Below are 21085 nucleotides of genomic sequence, written 5' to 3'. Positions count from 1 at the left end.
TAAAATACCAAGGTACCTATAGATTATTGGCCTCATATACATATGGTGGGACTTTTTCAAAGAGAGGGTAGGGTTTAGGGACTTTTTCATATACCTTGTGTGTCTCTCCTTCAGATTTCTTGTTTATTTCTAACAATGAGATGACCATTGATTTCTTCTCCATAGCGTGGCAAGAAAATGGGTCAATAGTGTTAAGCGAATATATGGATAGTTAAACTTTATTATCGTTTTCACTAAAAGTATGGGGGTATTTTAGCACAAGTGTTGAAGAGTCAACTATAGTAGTAGCTCAAATATATACATTGGATACTAAAGCTAAATAATAATAAAACATTTTATAGTTTAGTATGATTTGTTGATTATGGCCCCATAGTGATTAAACATTATTGGTACCCATTAATTGATGCAACTTGAATCCCAAAACGAGTTATTGGCCAATAAGGAAAGGGGATCTACTCGTAAATATCCATTACAAGTGCATTGTCACCTCGGGTAAAGGAAGTTCCCCCTAGGTTGCTAGCGGTTCACATTCATAGGTACGATTAATCACCCTTAAAAAAGTGAAATGTTTATTAAACCCAACCATTCTCCTACATCATGGACTATCTTACTAGTGTTCTCGAGATTGATGTTGTTGCAAACCTGATACACTACACGATTGACATATTAATTGGAAGGTTTATTTGATTGTCTTATCTTCTTGACTTTTTGAAGGTGTCTTTATTATTCAAACTTTAAAGAGTTAGAAGAGAATAAGTGGGTCCATTACTCTTAAAGATTTCATATATTGAATTCAAAAGGTATGAAGAACAATTGAAGAATAAATTCAATGGAGGGAGTTGGAGTGAACATGATCCAAGAAGTTGCCCAAAAAATATTTACGATGGAGCACATGCACTATACAATCCACATTTGTTTCGCTCTTTATTTTGTTGCCATTAGAAGACCATAAAAACCAAAATGTAGATTTGACCCGATAATAGTGGAACATTTTCAAGACACAAGTACATATTTTAAATTAATAGTACATACTAGAAAGGCAGCTTTTAAGATAAAAAATGTCATTTCTAACTACATTTGATCTATTTATTTACTTTTAAAAATTAAAATTATATTACGAAATAAATGATGCATTCTTCGATCCTCGTGCTGAGATTGGCAAACCACCATACCTACACACTTTCTAACTCAGCATACCTCTCGAAGGGTTCGTACTTAATAACTAGGTGGCATCAAATGTATTTATCTATTTACTTACTTTTAAACATTAAAATTATACTATGAAATAAATGATACATCCTTCGATCCTCGTGCGAAGATTGGCAAACCACCATACCTACACACTTTCTAACTAAGAAAGAGTACCGCCCCAATGGGTCCCGTACTTAATAGCTAGGTGGGTTCAAATCTCAACCAAGATAAAAGTACATCAAAAGTAGCCAACAATATGTTAATGTAGGTAGTGGTCTCTTCCTCGATAACAAGCAATCTCCGCAATCTCTTTGTAACAACACATTCTCCCCTACAAACATTAAGCTTCTTCATTTCTTATTTTTGCTTCATGACCTCTTCTACTTCTATTATCTCGTGCATGGTATGATCTTCATATATAGCATTGAAGATGATATCTAGAGATTATACACTTTGCATATGTAGGAATGCATGGGTTCAACATTACATTTAAAGAGAAAAATGGACTTAAAATATTATACATTTGTTAAAAGTTATTGTTTACATCTAGAACCTATAAAGTTGTGTATTTCTTTGTTAAACTATAAAGTAGTACACATCAAAGCCGAATCTAGGTTATTGGAATATCAATAGGTATTCAAAAGTCAACTAATTATCTTTGGTACAAAATTACACACTAATGCTTGGTTAAAGTTATGACACCCTTGACTACATAGAAACGAGAATTAACCATATGACTAAGAAAACTTGTAAGCAACAATGGCTATGCAATATATATAATCGTCCATTTGAATTTGTTTAGCATCCTATCAAAAGTTCAAATTCGAAAGTAAAATTTTGCATAACAAATAGGACATTCACACATCATAAGAAGTTAACTTCCTAATTCATTATTTAAGTTTCACTCATTTAAGAACAATTAGTCACAAAATCATGTGGCATAACCACAATCTATAGCATGGTTTTGATACAAACCAGTGTTGAAGGTATTAGGCATTATGCCTTATGTAAGGGGTTTACTGCTGTGTGCTCTATCATCCACCAGTTCTTGAGGACTTCATGTTACTAACCATATGAATGCGTATAGGGAGATCACAATGTGACTTTGTTCATATACTACAATTGTGAACCCATGATGATGAATACAAACACCATAAAAACAATGTCAATTAATCAGAATACAAGTAGGTCCCCTCGTTCATTATTAGATCACCATATGTGCATTTTTCCATTCTTGTATCATTAGGGTACCCATGTATTTTTTACTACATGACTTACTATAAAAAATCACTACAAAAAGTATGTATTTTAATTTGAGATAACGCATCAGTACATATTTTACCATTGCTATTGTAGGCATATCATAACATTGAAGGGCTGCACGAACCTCTATTTACACTCACAAACCAGAGGTGCCTCTAGTACTTGCTCAGAGATCAAATGAAAAACCATAAGAATTCCACGGTGTGAGTCACATGTATCAAAATAAAAGTACATTTCCACCTTTATTACATCATTCCTTTAAGAGATGCATCAAACAGAAGTGATTTCTATTATATGTTGTTTCATACAAGGAATCTGTCCAAATCCTCATATCCCATTAGAGTCTCTTTTGCTGTTGAACTTCTACATTCATCCCTATCGTAGCCATACAAGAGCCAATCCTAATATAACTGGCCCAAAAGAATGAACAAAATCTTCATATTGAAAGCTCGCTCACAGATTTGGCTGATTCTTATTCCCTTCAAAAGGTTATCAAAATCGGGCATCAGCAGAACATGACACTATGGGAGATTAGAAATAAGCTGCAGTTTAAAAAGTTCACTGAGTGCTCTACGAACCTCCACCTGTCACCAAAATTGCACTATCTCTCATGCATAATCATAAATACATACATACATATGCACATGCATACACAAATACATACACACATCCATACATGTAAAATACATGCATGAATAACATCATAAGATACATACTTCTACACCCATATACATCATAACATCATATACGTAGCATCTTCATATGCATAGTAAACACTGAAACTGTTTTTTAAACAGATACATAGAGATAAACTCTTCACTACCTGTTCGCTGCAAATAAGCTTTGTGAAATAAGGATAAAATTCTCCAAGATGTTTACTGAATACTTTTGCTTCAATTTTAGACATCCCATTCAAAACCTGGAATTTGTAACACGTTTGTCATGAGAAATACTTTAAACCAATTAAATATATAAGAATATCGATGCTTTAATAATACTAATCAAGAAATATGCCGTTCAGTAAATGATAGCACAAAACTTTACATTTACAAGTTTTCTAAATATTACCTTGACAACAACAGGGGATCGTAATGTAGCAGCAAAAAACAAGTCTGTTCCAAGGGCTTCCCCAACACTGGCCTGTGATGTGGCTGCTTCCTTAAGGGTATGCATACAGAAAGAAACTAACCTTTGTTCTGCAGTTTCTCTAAGTTGACTCTCTTCTGATCTTGAAACACTAGCATAACCATTGGCTTGCTCCTCACCAAGTTTCTCCTCAACTGTAGTCTGATTAGATGAAGGTTCATATTCTGTGATTGTTCTGTTCAAGATTGTCAAGTAAATCCTTGTTCCTTCTATTTCCTGCCTCAGTAAATTGGGTGGGGGCCTGAAACCATAGTACATATTAATTTGTTTTGCTATTAAACATATATTTGCCACAATCATAAACGGTACCTGTCCACAGAAAATTGCTGAATGTGCAGTTGCAGATTTTTGTAGCTGTTATATGAGGCAGCAAAGTCGACCATAGACAAAACAACATCCATAATGAGAACTTTATGACTTGGATGCAAGTGTGTCCAATGCTTCTTCTGCACATGAAAGAAAAACCACGTACACCAAAGATGGGTTTGTTTACAGAAATACTATACAAAGCCTGTCACAAAAAGTGACATAATAGTAAAACAGCTGGCACCAGAAATGGAAATACTACATCAAAGTACTGGAAATAAATATTCCATATGGGAACATTATAATGAATTGGTCAATCGGAGTTTGCAAAAGATCGTACCTGAAGACTGTCAACAGCACCCAAGAACAAGAGTTGCGTCATGCATTTGCTCCTTACACTAGTTGGGAAAAGAGAAGCCTCTTCAATCAACGGCAGATCCTGACTTCCAAGATCATCGTTCTGGATAGTAGCTAAACATCTTAGTTTTCAAAATACACCAATCACCCTAAATTATCTCAGGCCACTGTAGACTCCATAGAATACCTGCTCAGAGGATGGTATTGGACTACCATTAACCTGACCCTTTCCTTTAAAGGTAAGATTTTTCATCAGCAATGTGTCCATAAGCGTCTTTCCAAAGGTTTGAGCTCGAAAAAACCCTCCATTGGAATCCTTGAGAACTATGCACCACAAATAAATTAACAAACCGATAAGCTAAAAGCCAAATTGAAGAATCTCTCTTGCATCACTAGTATGTCTGTATACCTTCCTCATTGCCTGTCTGTATGTCATGGATATCAGCATCCAAATCCTTTGCATGAGTTGTGGCGTTTCCATTTGCATGTATATCATTTGTCACATCGGAATGCAGTGAGTTCTCAAGCTTATTGAGGTTCTCTGCCTCGTTACTTCCCTGAACACTAGACGAATCTGATGGCATTTGAATCTCTCTTGCACTCTTTCTGGAGTAGCCATGGCTGTAATTTGTATTGTTTGAACTAAGAAGCTCCACAGGTTGAGTAGTATAGCAAGCATCTCTGCAATCACATAGTACCTTGTAAAGTTTTTATATAAGTACTAAACCTAATGCATCTTGAAAAGATTCCCATATTTACCTTAAGCAATCGAGTATAGTAGCCCAATCTTTCTTATCAAATTGGTGACCTCCTACTTCTATAAGATGTGTAAGTGCATTAATAGAAATATGAGCTACTGTCTGATCAGGCCTCGTTGCACAATCAAGCAACAAGCTCAACAAGGATGGCAGCAGGAAGGAAACATCCTGGAAATCAAGCAGTACAACTAGTTGCTGAGAAACCTACAACCACTCCTAAGAAATTAAAAACTTTTAGCCATACTTTACCTTGTAGAAAGTACTGAAGAGATTGCAAAGCAGCTGAAGAGAATGAATACAGGTTTCACGTAACCAGACATCAGCCAATGCTGATTTCTGTGCATCATTTTCAACAGTCCTAACTGAGTCAAATATTGGAAAGAGTACATCCTGGAACACATTTTGCCAAAACGCAGACGAAAACTTATGCCCCCTCTCTTGCAAAAGGTCAAACAAAACCTCTAGTGCACAATTTCTAACTTCAGTCCGAGGATCTGCAGTTAGCTCTGAAAGGCCAACAAGCATGGGGAACCAGTAATGTTCTGCAACATCCAGACCTTCTGCAGAGTCAATCTGGACTGGCTTCGGAGCTCCACCAGGAATAAGACCCTGTTGATAGTAGCAATAGACAGTTAATGGCTATAAGTACAGAAATGCATGCCATCATCATCATCACAGAATACAGCTTGATTGGGATATCCCAAAGAATGAAAGACACTCTACAACATTCAAAAAATGATTGAAAGCTTTCCTTCTCAACTTGGAATACTTATTCTTCCAAATCCTTTCTTTTTCAACATTAACGGTAGATTTAGTGCCTCTTTGAGGACATACGACAGATTCCATGAGAAATCTAGGCTAAAGGCTGCTTGGAGTCTTCCATCTATGTCACACGAAGATGTATTAGCTATGACAAAGTAGATGCCAAACTGCTAACCCTCTACATCCCCAGGGCCCCCACCTCCTGTGACACATATATAGTGTACGACCCATCATTGAAGACTGACCCATAAGTCATATTTCCTTCACTAAATACCTTCAAGGCATATTATGGGACCAAATTCTGATCCACCGACGCAGTTACCTACACATTATCATTGATGGTTTATATACCCATGTCCTAGGAGGTCATTAGATGTGGATTCACATCATTATCACCTAAATTAAAGAAAGCTTTGTTAATTAATGTGCCTGATATGGTTCCAGTAAGGCCAAATGTTTTTTGATCATGGGCGACCATTGCATACTATTGCCTATGATTTTTTTTTGTTAGCGTTCCATATTATATTTGCCGACAGTACCTTAAATACCCACTTCTACACACAACTCCCCATGAATGTTCAAGGAGGAGGTATTCCCTCTGAAAGAGAGGCCAAATAAGAACCATTCAGGAGTAATGGAAACATCATCGCTCACTCTTGGTTGCTCTTATTTGACACCTTCATGAATTGTATAATCCATCAAACAACCTCTTTGATAGACTTGCCAATTACAAGGGTAGTTTTTCCCAATATTAACTATTTACTTTCATTCCAGATTCAACTCATGTAGACAATTGTTTTAAGCATAGGAAATTGATGAAATCGTGTATAGCATTGAACTTTGATAGTAACTTACAAGAAATGTGATTGGGCTTGTATAGATAATAAACAATAATGAATGAACTAATACCTCTGCAAGACGATCTTCACAAATCCGAAGAAGGGCCACTGCTTTCAAGCTTATTCTAGGACAGCTCTTGTTATGTGCAAATGCAATAAGACAATGGACACAATCCATAAAGCAGTCCCCCACTATCTGATCAAAATGTTCCAAAACAACTGCGAATCATAGAAAGGAGACTCAACAAGAGTAAACTATTATTCAAATCCATTAGTAACAAGTCATCATGAACATGATAATTCTTTATATAAAACTGTGCAGCTTTAACCTTGCTCCATATTTTCGAATGCAATCTCCGAAATGGAATCTGTGTCATCAGAAGCTGCAGCCTTGAAGACCATGAATACACTACGCCAGCCAGATTTAATGCTTCCCACCTTTGACTTGATCATCTGGAACACACCAGAGCTTTTGATTAAAACAATCAGCTGCAACAACTATTAGCAGAAACAAAGTACTCCACATTTACCTGAACAATACAGTCTACAATTAAAGAACGAACAGTTGAACTTTTACTGTTTCGAATGAGGATTACAAAAGGTTTCAAAATATCATTCTGAAATGTAAAATTTGCTAGCTCAGCACGTTCCAGATACTTTATGCCTAGTTGTCTCAGTGAATCTATGGCATACATAGCGATTTTTTCATCCTGGTGGCTGCCTGCAGAAACAAACTGCTGAGAGAGCACTATCCATATTCTTGCCCACACCTGGAGAACCAAGTATTATAAATATTTCATACATCACCTCAATTTAGTAATTATATCATAAATAGAACTCACCATTCTAATGCGCGCCATATTATAGAAGCTGACTTCGACAAGCTTCTGCAAACTAAAATGCCGTGCAGGTGTCTGCCTCAACTCTTCAGCAGATACTCCACAGAGAGCAGTAAAGAACTCAACAATCTCATCGCTAGGAAGCTTTACACTATTTACAAAGATTTGTTCCAATGGCTTCCCTGCTAACTCAGTGAGTAAGTGTGCTAAGGCATCCTTAGATATTTGGTTTGATCCTACCATCACAGTGTTGAGAATTGCAGGTGATGATGTTATGTATTCCAATCTCGAAACACACTCTAAAACTGCATTCCACGTATCTTTTAAAGCATCTGGCTCTGCATCGCTCAAAGCAAGTAAGCTTCGAAGTGCCTCTGCATTTTTGTTCTTCATTTGTTTCGGAGCATGAAGGAATGTAAACCTGGAATGTTTAGCCATAGAAAAATATAAACTACACTCCCCACTTGAGGAAAGACCGAGTAGAGTAGAGTAGATATAAAAAGTACAACCAACCTAACTAAAGAGGTCAAGAAAGCATAGCGCATAGTGTCCATGCCAAGAACCTTTGTCAAGTGAATTCCAGCTCGAAATCCTTTCATACATAAGTGGACTAGAGATATGTTGTCAGTGTCTTCCATTATAATAGAGAAAGCCACAAGAAGTGGCCAACCCATAGCATCTAGCATTGGTCTCACAAGTTCCATTTCCTTAGCTTTATAAAAAACTCCCCTTTTGACAACTCCCTTTTTGAAAAGCATCTGTGTTTGCTTTATAATGTCTTCACGTTCTTTCTTAGAATCTGTAGAATCTTTACGGCTAGGAAGTCCTAGGTTTAGTATGCTGAGAAGACGAAATCTATCTTCTGTATCAACTTTTGGCCATGTGCCTTTCCCTGATGTAGTGATATCGTCCTTCATCTTTATTTCATCCTTGACAATAGAATCATAAATTTCCTCTAGCATTTCTTTTGGGGCACCATTTTCATATTCAGTTCCTGAATTAATTCGCAGAAAATCTGCCTTTGTCATCTTTGGCCAAACCATAGGATTATGAGCATCAGTATTGAGCATAATAACTGCATAGGCAAGCACATATGCAGCATCTGCACTTTCAAAAAGTCCAGGATTATCACAGCAATACCTGATTGACCATGAAAAAAAGATTTAGCCACATGAAAGGAAGAATATTTTAGGCATAAAACAACCTATTAGACAAAGTTATTACCGTTCAGCGAACTTTTCCATTATACGATCAATCTTTTGAGCCTCGCCTGGCAACCGAAAACCTTTAAGAAAATCTCTTATGGCAGCATCAAACTTCATACCTTTGAAATTCATGGCATCAACATAAGCATGCATTACTGATAGAGGAAACTCTTCATGCTGACCGAGATACTCCCCCATTGTGCTCTATCCAATCAAAATAACATACAAGAATGGAAGGACAAATCATCGAATGAGAACAAATGCATAGCAGGCTGATAAGAACAGCGGATATCCCAAGGTACTATATTTCACACCTTACTAAGTCCTGGCGTTTTCAATAAAAAGTTTGCAATTGATTTTGGTGTGTTTTCTGCCAATTTATTGTCAATGAGGAACCCAATGCCTTTGTCAGGCTTTCTGTTGAACTGTAAAGTGGAAGAAATCAGAATAATCTATGAATGGAATCGTATTTCAACGCAATACAGACAATTTACATAACAAAAACGGGAATGTACATTAGCAGCATGCTTCATTCTATCCAGTAGACTTGAGTGATGGAAAGAAAAATGACAACTTTCTTTTTGGATATCATTCACAAACCTCTGCTATAGCTGCTTCTAAAGTTGACTTATGAGCTTTAAGTTTTTCAAAATTATCAGCTAGTAGTCCTGGTTCTTCTGTAGGAGATCCATCTGAAGCATCTTCTACAAGATTGCTATCCTTGAATGTTTTATCAGCAGGGGACCCAGAGTTCATCATTGTTTCCCTTGAATATTGATGAGTTTTAGTCCATTGTACAAGAGATTCCAGAATACTAACAAGGCACTGCCATGCAAAAGTTATAGTAGTAATTCAGTGAAGAACCCATGGTCCATGATTGGTAATAATAGCACTCAAGTAATGGGAGGACTCGAGTAATTGAATCTTACTACCTATAATCATACCTGCAAGGATGAACCCTTCACGATAGAATTTTGTGTCAGAGAGATATTATTTGGATCAGCATTTGGTGAACCTTGAGCCATTCTTGAAAGTGCTCTGACCTGTAGATGAATTATTTCAAAAGCAAAAATAGAGCATGGACATTTAAATCAAATCTATCTGACACAAGATTTCAATAATATACAAAAAATAAGACACATGAAGCTCACCATACGTTCAAATAAGTTGGTAGATTCAAGATCGCAATCATAATTTACAAATAGATCTGCTAACATTTGTGAATCTTTACCAACACCCTCCAACATCCTAATTTATATTTGCATCAGCAGAGCTTAGAAAAATGGAAAATAATGATATGATATTCTGCTTCCTTAGCATTAAACATCACATGTACAAAATAAATAAATAATCAATATGTACCTCAGCACAGCAGTACGATTGTGAAGGGGGCTTTCATAACTGTCCAAGGAACGTAGAACAATTAGAGGAAAAAAAACTCCAATCTCAGCCTGCAATAAGACTCATAGAAGTCAATATCACTTGCAAAATAATAAAATGGACATAAAACAAATATTATCGTTATTAACTATCCAAAATAATACCTTCAGACTTTCTCTGAATCTCAGGATCAGCACGCTGAATATGTTCGTAGATAACTGAAATTAAGGATAATGTTAAAAATCTAGAAGTAGCAAAAACAATATTACTTAGATAAAAAAACTTGTGTTTAGGATTAGATTTGAGGGTCTTGCATAGTTCAAATTGAATAGAACTCTATTTCATGAAGCAAGACTAATCAAATCCTTCATGCATGAAATGGGTTGGACACTATGAGAACCCAATTCCTCTCAGCCATGAACAAAGCTACAGTTTCTCTATCACCAGACTCGAGCTCCTTGCAGATATCCTAAATTATGGCAATCAAAAGACTGTAAACGCTACACTTCAATTTTCTCTCATGTAAATAAAATACTCTGTAAACCTCACGCTTGAAGTTAAAACCAATACGATTGCGCACAAAGCCAGTCCTCAATATCATCAGTTTAAAGTTAAAAGTAACTAGACAACTAATGCCAAAGACAAAAAGCAATAGACTTAGCACCAGACTGTTTTTATCTCAAATGTTGGAGAGCCAAAGCATGCCAACTGATAACATCATCATCGATTGCCAGAATTAGTCTATTTGTATGTTATTTAATCAAATCAATTATCAACACAACGTCAAATCCATCAAATACGATAGCAAGCTCAATTAGCAGTTGCTTTGATTATCAATACTAAAGATTGAGGTACGATTTATAATTTCAAGCAAATACAATTTGTTCCTGGGAGATGGAAGCAATCATATTGACAGTGGGTGAACTGACCTGAAAAATAGCAGCAACAGGGGAAACACATGCTCTGAGCAATGCATAGCAGAGATAAGCCTTCACTGAGTCTATAAAACGGAAGTCTATTGTAAATGAGTGGCTTACACTCTCTAAAAGACCCTGAAAACAATGCATTCCTCATTGTAGGTTAGCTGCCAGCTACTTCCGCAATATAGCCAAATACTTATGAACTAGATATACTACCTGCAGCAATTCTAGGGATAGTATCCTTGTCCATGTGACCAAATCATCCTTTTCCTCCTTCATGGACATCTGCTAATTTTACATGCCGAAGTGAATAAAAAACATGACTCCAAATATAAGAAAAACAGGAAATAAAAGATGATCACCTTGCAAAGTGTTCGAAAGACTGTCAACGCATCTCGTTGGGCCACCGTCATGTTGTCAAGATCAAGGCCCCTGTAAACCAATAAAAATTAGGCCCCCAAAGTCCTAAATTCCTGTTAACCTAATCTCATTTCTAATTAAGCAGCCAATAGGGCAGAGATTTAAAAGCTTACTCTGGCATTTTCCTTCCACCTTCCGGATGTACAGCTTTCACCAAAGCAGCTTCCAAACCCTGATTCATACTACAATATTAAGACTCATTCTAAGAACATCAACATATATGATGGATGTCCTACAATATCATACACATCTACAACTTCAAATAAGATGGGATGTAGTTAATAAAAGGTAATATAGAGGGTATTTACAAGCATTTGTTTCCATAACAAATGGATACATTACAATCTGTAGAAAGAAAATTGGGGATAGAGAAATACAAGGAATAGATAAACATATATTAGCACAACCATGCAGTCAGATTGTTTGATATTCTTCTAAATCTTGTAGATTGGCATTCATGTCTAGATTAACAAAGTGAATAAAATGCAAGTACAGTTCACAGCTGCATGCCTTAATATCAGAATCACCAGCAAGATGTTGAAGCTCCTCCACCGATACAGGAGCTGTTTCTGAATCTATTGATGCTTCTGTTGTAGTTGGTTCATCAGGAACTGCTACATCTGAAACTATCACTATTTCATTGGCAACTGATGCTTGTACTCCATCAGAAAGTGCTTCATCTGAAGCAATCATCTTTTCATCAGCAACTGATGCAGAAATTCCCACATCATCACCTGAAATTTTCACTTGCTCCTGTGCATTAAAGTTCAACAAAGAAAGGTAAGTCTACAAGTTTAAAAACAGAGTTTCCTAGGTCAAGTATTCAAAAATGCATTACCTGGGACTCAACTTCCATTCGCTTGAAAACAATGCTAATCATCTGTGTCAGGGTAGCTTTCGCTGTTGCTTGATTGATGGGGTTCTTGCTAGTGATCGAAAACATAATAGCAGTTTCAAGAGTAAGTCGATTATTATATTTCTATTTCTTTTAAAATAATTATCGCTTTTCGTAATTTCCTAAGGCAATTAGAGCTGGTGTGATCCATATACTACACATCAGGTAGCTTAGAAGTAGGAATTTCACCATGCTCAATCAACAATGCAAGCACAACAGCTGTGAGTGACACTAGAAGTAGCATCCCAACACTCCCTTTTGCACATGGGTTGACTTGGGAATTCCCTGAACTCTTGGAATGCATTGACAAGCTAAAGGGTTTCAATGATACAGAGCTCTTTTTCATAGGAATTCTCACTTACGAAGTAAAAAATTATAGCAAGAAGATTTAAGGTACACACGAGTGACACTCCAGAAGTCCTCCAAGAGAAATGCATAGTAGGGCAAGATTGGTGTCAAGAAAGTGAGTGCATGATTGCACCTAGAGCAAACGCCGTATATTTCAAAACAACCAATGAACTCAAATAAGGATCACTCATCTGTGATCTTAAGGCTCCAACCAAGAGACACGAGGAAGCGCCCTCTTATACAGAGCTGGGCAGCTCATCAGAGTCCATCAGAAGAACGTTATCTTTGCCATCATACTGTATTTTATGAGCAAGGGAGAACTAGCACTACCTCTTTCTCACACAAAGCTTCAGTCCAATCCAAAATATAGCGGAGATACATAAAGACATTGAAAGAGAAATCCATCAATTTGAACATTGTGAATCAGGGTATCAAAGGGTGATTTTCAAGGATGCCCAGATTTTAAAATGTACCAAGATTTTACAGGATACCGAGATGGATAACGGAAGGACTGCTCTCCAAGAGATTTAACTTCGCATGCTCCTTGAAACAGGAAGGTCCATTGAGGTGATTGCTCTAGGATGGGTGTATGTAACTGACTAAAACCAAAGCATATCAAAACATCATTTGTCACTTGGCATGACCGACTAGCTCTAAGCCACAAAAATCATTAAAACTTCCCACCTTGGCCAACCAGTATCCATGAATATCCAAAAAACATAGTAGATTCAATGAGTAGCGTGACAGTTCCAAATATGGACGCAAAAGCATGGGACAAAAGATTGTGACAATATTGCAACTAGACATCATACATGGACCCTGATTCATTTCACTACCATTTTGCAACCCCGAAACTTCAAAGATAATAGTGTAAACTCTTTCCTCCAATAGATATGAAGCTGCCCAAACATATGTGCTTGAAGTCTTGTTCTAATAATCCAGGAGTAGAATTTGACTCCACATCGTCCTAAAGATATTTTAACGAGTGATTCCTAGAAGGTTCCCTAACTACGAGCAATTATTGCATACCTTGTTAGTACAATGTGGTAACAAGTCCGAATGGCACTTAAGATGCATTCACCATGAACTGCATGTAGACCAAACAAGAAAAGAAGAGAGAAAAAAAGAAGGCCCCTCAATATTTATCAATGGCAAAATTATTGCATACAGTTTTGTGATCATGCAAAGAAATTCACCTCTAAATTTTGTTGAGGCAACAGCCATCAATGAAACTTTTAAAACCTGCAAAACAGTACTGAAAATAAATTGCAGATTAATTAGTCATATAATCTGAGGCCGCAAGCTCATCATGCAAGGGAACAAAGAAAACTTTCAATATGCTGCCCGCAAGATGTACTCACCTATCGGAGGCATTGTTGTCAGCCGCAGCACACACCATGTTGAACATATCAGTAACCATAGAGCTATTATTATGACCAGCTATGCCAGCATCTCCCTCTAGATGCTCATACGCAATCAATTTCTGTATTCAGAAACACGCATTTAAAGAATAGTACAGCATGTTAAACAATATAAACCAGCATCAGATCAAATTGAAGTGGTAAATCAATGACTTAATATTACATGTAAACAGTCAAGTGCTGAATCCACAAGTTTTGGTTGCTTCGTCTCGAAGGCAAGGCGTAATGGAAGCAAAACAAGATCAGCTTCAGATCCCTCTAATATATGACCGGCTGTGGCAAGTGTTGCAGCAGCTAAAACACTTGTATCTGTTGTGCTTGTGGTTGAAGAGGACACAGGACTACTTGGTGTTGATTCATTTTCTTTCCCCAGTTCTGATGAACTGCACATCCAGAAGCATCAGTAAGCACAATGGGACTAATAGGTCCTAATGGCCAAGTAGATTTGGACTACTAGTTGGGCCTACGAAATAGTTCTAAATCTGGCTAATGTATCAAGCAAATCCACACATGTTAGAAGCCATACATGAGCACTTCAGTTCTACAGTGAAAGAAGTTATGAGGTCTGATAAAATTTCATAAAAGTAGACTAAGAGCTCCTATATCTATGTAGAAATACACAGTTATATCTCTGCACTCAAATGTGTGTTATGTTTTAAAACATTTGAAAGTCAAAGCCAGCATAACAAAGTTCAACCAGATATGCTGAAAATGTCTTCAATGAAAACTTTCATGTGTATATTCACCATCCACCACCATATGTATACTGATATAAGATGCTTCTATGCACCAGATTCATGCCCAAATAAGCAGTCCAGAATCCATGCACATTAAACTTAACCTGGCATTTTCAACATATCTTTACTCCATGGTGTTTGCAAATTATTAAATGTTCTTCCAGTTGGCATCAGTTGACAGTTATGCTTATCTTGTTTATTCCAACTTCCTCTAACCATAAACGTACAATCCTATATTATCCAGCTCCCACTGTTTTGTTTATACACATAGATATGATGTCACACCGAGACAAACAATCACTAAAATGCATATTAGAGATTGTCCTGCTTTGACACCAAGCAGCAACAAAACTATTTCCATTTTTAGAACATCAAATAGACGTACTAAAATGCCACCATGTCCCAGGCAATGCACCAGCTGCTCTGTAATGACAACCCATTCACAATGTTGATGATCACTCATGAATCATAACAAAGTTATAGAGACACAAATGCATGATTATCTGATGCTTTTTTCCAATAGTATTGGTGATTTGTTTCCATGTAGTTCCTCTCAAATATGATGGAGCTATGCAACTGGATAGCGATGAAGCCATGTAGTTATAGTTCCAGCCCCCATGCACTACTGTATCTTCAAAGTACTCACTCACACAACGCATATATTAATCTCACCAATACTATAAAAAGTAGCTAGATCATTTTATCAACAAAAATTATGTTGATTCAGAATATTTAAGTTCCTCCTTTGAACAGATTTTACTTTCTGGGAGATCCATACCTGAGAATCCTACTGCATTGTTTATCATCATTGCATAACCACAGACGGGTATTAGTTCGTATTGATAAACTTTCCCACCCAAGTTATAAGTTGCAGAAAACACTGCCAAACCTCTAGAAACCCCTTCAGCTAATAGTCTTACAATATCAATTTAATAAAATAATCTCGACATTACCAGAACACTAAGCATAATCAGCAACCATGAAATACATGTTGTAGCAGCTGTGCATATACCATTGTATCAAATAATCGGTACATGATTTAAGCAGCAGCGATGCAGAAATCATCATAAAAGCAAGCATGGAGTAAGTACCAACCACACAGGTACGCATTGTTGTTTATGACCTATTATAGTACTGGAGAATTTCTTACAGTTCGCTGCTTTTTTCGTTCGCATCAGCAGATGCTGAAGGAGATGAAGGAAGTCCAAGGTTCTTTGACCTCTCTGCAAGAAAGATAATAAATGTATAATTCATTATTCATTCAAGCATGAAAATATCAAGAACCATGCAGATTTAGAACATCAACATTTTATTAATGGCTTCATTTATTGTACTCTGGTAGATACAAAACTGTTTACAAGACAACTTCAAAACAAAAGCCATCACACTGTACATGTATTCCATGCATTGAAGACCAATTAACCATCTAATATCCACAATTCAGGACTTTATCCCAATCAAAAGGCAGGCAGGCCATTTCTCTATTTTCTTTTGAATTCAGAAGCTCTGAAAGTGTTAGTACACCTATATCAATTGGTTGACGTTTTCCATTCCATGCTGGTACACATTGATTAGATAGATATTCACTAAGGCTTCAGCATTTGTGCCAACGTAGTTTATGTTGGAAGTTTTACCACCCCATTCTTTCTATTTACATTGTCACTTCTCCTAGGTAGCTAATTTGGATCGTTCGCATAAAAAATGACAAGGACTATACCCAGAATTGTGGAGGTAATGTTGATAAGGAATACAACTATATTATTGAAAAAAAAAGTAAATTAATACATTTTTTATTGGGATGTTACATTTTGGAAATGCTGACAGATAAAGAGTTAGCAATAATTATGGAGAATCCAAACACTTTGTTACCAAAAGACTGTTCTACGTTATTCTATCTTGTGCAGATGAAGTAACATTCCTGGGTTTGTCATTATGTTTGCTGGCACAGTGGATTGCCATTGCACAACAGTCCCTGTGACTGTGAATAAGGTGTGATGATCATTAATGCTGTAAGTCTTTAACATTCCTTGTTCACCTTAATCACGACAACTGTATGGACGATCTCATCCCAAGACAGTGAAAAAGCATATGGTCCAAATGTAGTACTCCTGAAAGGCCTTTACCCAATGCCACAAGACCCTCATGCAAACTTGTTGAAACTGGGGGTTCAAGGTTGGGGATTGAAGCACAATGAGAATTTGTCAAAAGAATTGCTAACATGACTGGATGAAAACAAACTGTCGACATTTTGTTCGATGCATTGATGCAGTGGGATCCATGTTCTGAAGCAGAATAAATGAATTGATTCAGGATGCCCCAATTTGCTACACGAAGGACATGTGCTATAATATTGGATTCACTAGAGGGACTGCAGTGGTACCTTCACACATTGCAAGACGTTTGCCAAGATATGTTAAACACTGGGAAGACTTAATCCATGGGATATATTTTGAGTTGGGCGAGCCGAACTCAGATTACAATTTTCCTAAAGAGTAGAGGCAATGTTAAATTATGATTTTGCCCCTCATGAATATATGAAAAGTCTCTATCGTAGAGCCACAATTAAGGATGGGGATAGCTTACTTGGAAAGCATGGAACAAGGAAAATGGGAGGCCAATATAACCCCATATAGCACCTCCAAACGAGGATGACCTACTTTCACTGAGAGCACATGCCTACAAGCACTATCTGTGTGCTCCATCATATGGACATCAAGATAGGGTAGCATTACACCTGCTATAGTTGGAAGAAACCTGTTGGCTTACAAAGGAAACTGCAATCACAAGTAGAGTATAATCCCAAAACACATTCACAGCACTTGCTTATTTAGCCGTTTTAAAATGTTTCTGGTGGTTTTCTAGACCTTTCAGCCTTCTTGTGTGCGTTTTTCATTGAGGAGTATTGCAACCAAATATGTGCTCAACCGGCCCAATGTAGACGAAAGATGCTACACATTGGATCATTTGCAAGTCTGAAAGGTAACACAAGAAATGCATGGAGATCAGAGAACGTTCAAACACACAATCTTATGTACATCGTCAGACCTGATCTGAATCTGGTGTAGCAACTATCCTGTTAAATATTGCCTCTCCTAACCGATCAAGAATATCGTCAATTCTTAGGATCAGAAATCCGTTTTTTATTGTATTATTGTTTAAAGCAAAATAAGCGGTAAATATATGCCAAAAACAAAAATACGATGACTGCGCTGGATCATCCTCTAAAACCTCATTGGTCTGACCCATAATCTCATTCTGTTGAACTGTATTAATCCTATAAGGTGATCTGTTACGAGGACAACACTCAGGAACTAAATCAATTGTGAGCTCCTCAGGCCTTTCAGGAGGAATTCCCAGCAAAGAACGCTAGAGACAATTGCTGACGGGATTCAGCAAGTTTGCCACATCAGGTTGACACTCAATAGTTAATGGGTACAGCTATTAATCATATGTATGAAAGCAAGCTGTGAATGCCTGTAATACAGAAAAAAAAGGGGGAAACACTATTCTTTCTATAATTCATCTTATATCTTAGGAGGAGATGCTATTGTCATATATGAAGTCTTGACGTTGGATAACAGTGAGAAGGACTTCATGCAAAGTCTTTTCTACAACATAACAGGGAAGGAAACAGAGTTTGGTTGTGAATCTAAACTTTTGGACTTAATTGTGATAGCTGTGCAGTTTTCAGCGTATATATATCAGCTGAAGAAGACTTTGTGAAAAAAACATTTCGATAGAATATCCCAGGAAGGGGGAGGGGAATCAATAGAATTTGCTTTCTAGAATTCAATGAAATGGAAACCAAAATGTGGAACAAATTGTTTGTAATTTCAGACTGGATTCTAAAGTCTTCGCTCTATGAACTTGAACCCAAAATGTGGAATTGATTTGACTGCAAATGTCAAGATCAGATCCTATGATTAGCTTGATAACTCGAGGAAACGTGAACACTTTGGATCGTAAGGATTTAGCTCTATACACTCCACAGAATGAGAACCAGAATACTGAAGCATCTAAATACAAAAGTCAAGATCAGATCCTAAACATATAGCTCAATAAATTTGATAAAATGGAAGATTTAGCTCCTTAAAACTCAACATAATAGGAACACAGATTACACATGGAAGGTTTACTATTGGATTCTAATGATTTAGATTTATAAATTCATGAAATAGAAACTAAAATGTGGAAAGATTTGGATGCAAGTCTAAGATCAGATCCTAAAAGATTTGTCTCATAAACTCAGAGGAATGGAGCTTGGACTACATATTGTGCAGACAGTTTCAAGGTCCGATCTGAAAGATTTAGGTTTCTGGACTCGGTAAAATGGAAACCAATAAGTGGGAGAATAGAAATGCAAATTTCGAATGAAAACCTCGAGATCAGATCCCAAATTTTTAATTTTCTGTACTCAAAAGAAATGGAATTTGAAAAAACGGAAGGATTCAAGGAAGCGCAATACCTAGGTAGGCTTTCAAGGCCTTTTGGAGGCTGGCGTATTTCTTCCCAGAGGAGGAATCCTTCAACATACGCTCGAAGGAACGTGTAACAAACGAGCCAGAAGCTTCCGCCATGGCTCCGGAGAACCTCCTCGAGAGGCCACAGATCTGATCAAAGGATCTGCTTTTCTACAGGTATCCCTGCGAGAACGTATGTGCCACGAGTTCCCTATCTCGCTCGCTCGCTCTGTGTGTGTGTGTGTACGATGTGTGTACGATGCAGAGAAGATCAGCAGCTCCTCGTGTGTTGCAGGAGCCCTAGTGCAGGAAGAAGCGAAGAAACTGAGGAATTTTGTTTCAGACTGTATTTTTATTTCTTTCACCATACCCTTCCCTTTTCACGAAATTCCCAATCTACCCCTCCACCATTTCTCTTCACAAAATCCCCCTTCTCCCCTACATTTAGTGTTAACCTTCCCTTTTTCCTTGCCCTTCTCTCGAGAACATACATAAATAGATGGCTTGGCTTTTATGTTAACCCCAACACCAAATATCCTCTGTCGATTGATGGTTTTTGTTTGGCATGATCCCATAGAGCCTCAAACTTAACCCGCAACCCAATGATCCTTAGAAATCATCAGTGTTGGTTGGCCAATAACATTCAGAAAGCATGTACTACCATAATCACCATTTGTTATAGATGCATCATGCAATATTGCGGACCAATTATAAATCTAATGTCAATTGGTTTAGGGGTAGGATCATTGGGAAACTAATTATCCTAGGACTTTGAACAAACCCATGATGACCTTTCTCTTGAGTGGTATCTTGTACAATTCGGTCTAACCAATGATTATGAGAACAAGAATAAGAGTTTAAGGATTAAAATCGATAAAGGGTGTTTAACCACATCGACCACCCTCAATTGAAGGATGCAAGACAAACATAAAATGTCTTCGATGTCTCATACCACCAAATTCTACCTTGGTGGTAAGAAATCCGAAAAAAGAGCTTAGCCTTACAAAAAGAGTCTCAACATCGTCTCAATATGTCGTAATGAAAGGGGTGGCTAGTTCCCTTTGTAGCCAACACCTTAGGCTCGCATGCCACCATGTGTTCCCATATGTCATAGGTCATCATGGATTTTTCCCAATTCTTAGGGTAACTAGTTTTCCAACTATCCTACCATTCACCGAGTAAATTTAGCGATAGAATTGGTTTGTAAGGTTACCCCTATAACATTATGACTTGTGTGAACAACTGGTGGTACACACATAAGGTAATATTCAGTGGTATGGGCTGTTAAAGGTATTTTATGGTTGTCTTATGTCCTTCACTGAAGGGTGGTTGATGTGGTTAAAAGCACCCTTGATCCATTATTTTCATTAATCTCTTATTATATTGCTCGACAATCCACAATACCATCATCAACAGAAAATGATGAAAATGTCATGAAAACTACGAGGAATCCATGACTTGCTTCCTTCAAACCACTTAAAACACCCATTGATGCATCTCACTAACTTCTAGGGCGTGGATTGGTTAAGGTATGTTGTTGTAGATCATGCCTTCTTATCAAATATATAAGAGCATTGTAACTAAGCAATATAGGTAATGTCTTTAGCGGACGACATGACCAGTGCATTTGTTGTGAGTTGTGCAGCCACATTGTATAGCCTTTTCTTTATAAAAACCCTCCTAACGAATGGGAAAGCAACGTCTTTTTGGGATACACATATATACATGTGTGTGTGATATAAAGTGGATCAAGTATTGCCAAGAAAAAAAAGTTGCATTCGTAGTACAATGACATCAACCCAACATGTTGGGAATGATGATGTGATGCACTTGTCCAC

At 37.2% G+C, this 21085-nt stretch overlaps 1 protein-coding gene across 1 annotated transcript; it reads right to left on the bottom strand.

Moving 5' to 3' along the window:
• Positions 1 to 2673: 2673 nt before the first annotated feature.
• Positions 2674 to 19539, bottom strand: ATMIN7 (HOPM interactor 7). The gene is made up of 33 exons (XM_087318783.1): positions 19253 to 19539; positions 15938 to 16010; positions 14214 to 14433; positions 13991 to 14112; positions 13826 to 13884; positions 13659 to 13716; positions 12225 to 12312; positions 11897 to 12139; positions 11500 to 11558; positions 11329 to 11398; positions 11183 to 11251; positions 10976 to 11098; positions 10211 to 10264; positions 10029 to 10117; positions 9818 to 9914; positions 9611 to 9709; positions 9267 to 9491; positions 8981 to 9091; positions 8686 to 8870; positions 7975 to 8601; positions 7465 to 7882; positions 7153 to 7392; positions 6952 to 7075; positions 6693 to 6841; positions 5271 to 5630; positions 5023 to 5189; positions 4673 to 4944; positions 4451 to 4587; positions 4247 to 4366; positions 3910 to 4046; positions 3523 to 3841; positions 3278 to 3373; positions 2674 to 3038 (listed from the first exon to the last, which is right to left on the bottom strand). Exons 1-33 carry the CDS (start codon positions 19362 to 19364, stop codon positions 2976 to 2978), a joined length of 5385 nt encoding a protein of 1794 aa, XP_087174909.1. The 5' UTR covers positions 19365 to 19539; the 3' UTR covers positions 2674 to 2975.
• Positions 19540 to 21085: the final 1546 nt, after the last annotated feature.

Source organism: Azolla caroliniana, unplaced genomic scaffold, assembly GCF_043228905.1.
Source record: "Azolla caroliniana isolate FFs.n. ecotype wild unplaced genomic scaffold, voAzoCaro1.0.p SCAF_4, whole genome shotgun sequence".
Classification (NCBI taxonomy): domain Eukaryota; kingdom Viridiplantae; phylum Streptophyta; class Polypodiopsida; order Salviniales; family Salviniaceae; genus Azolla; species Azolla caroliniana.
The sequence above is the reverse complement of the archived record's forward strand: the minus strand, read 5'-3'. Positions and strand labels throughout refer to the sequence as shown.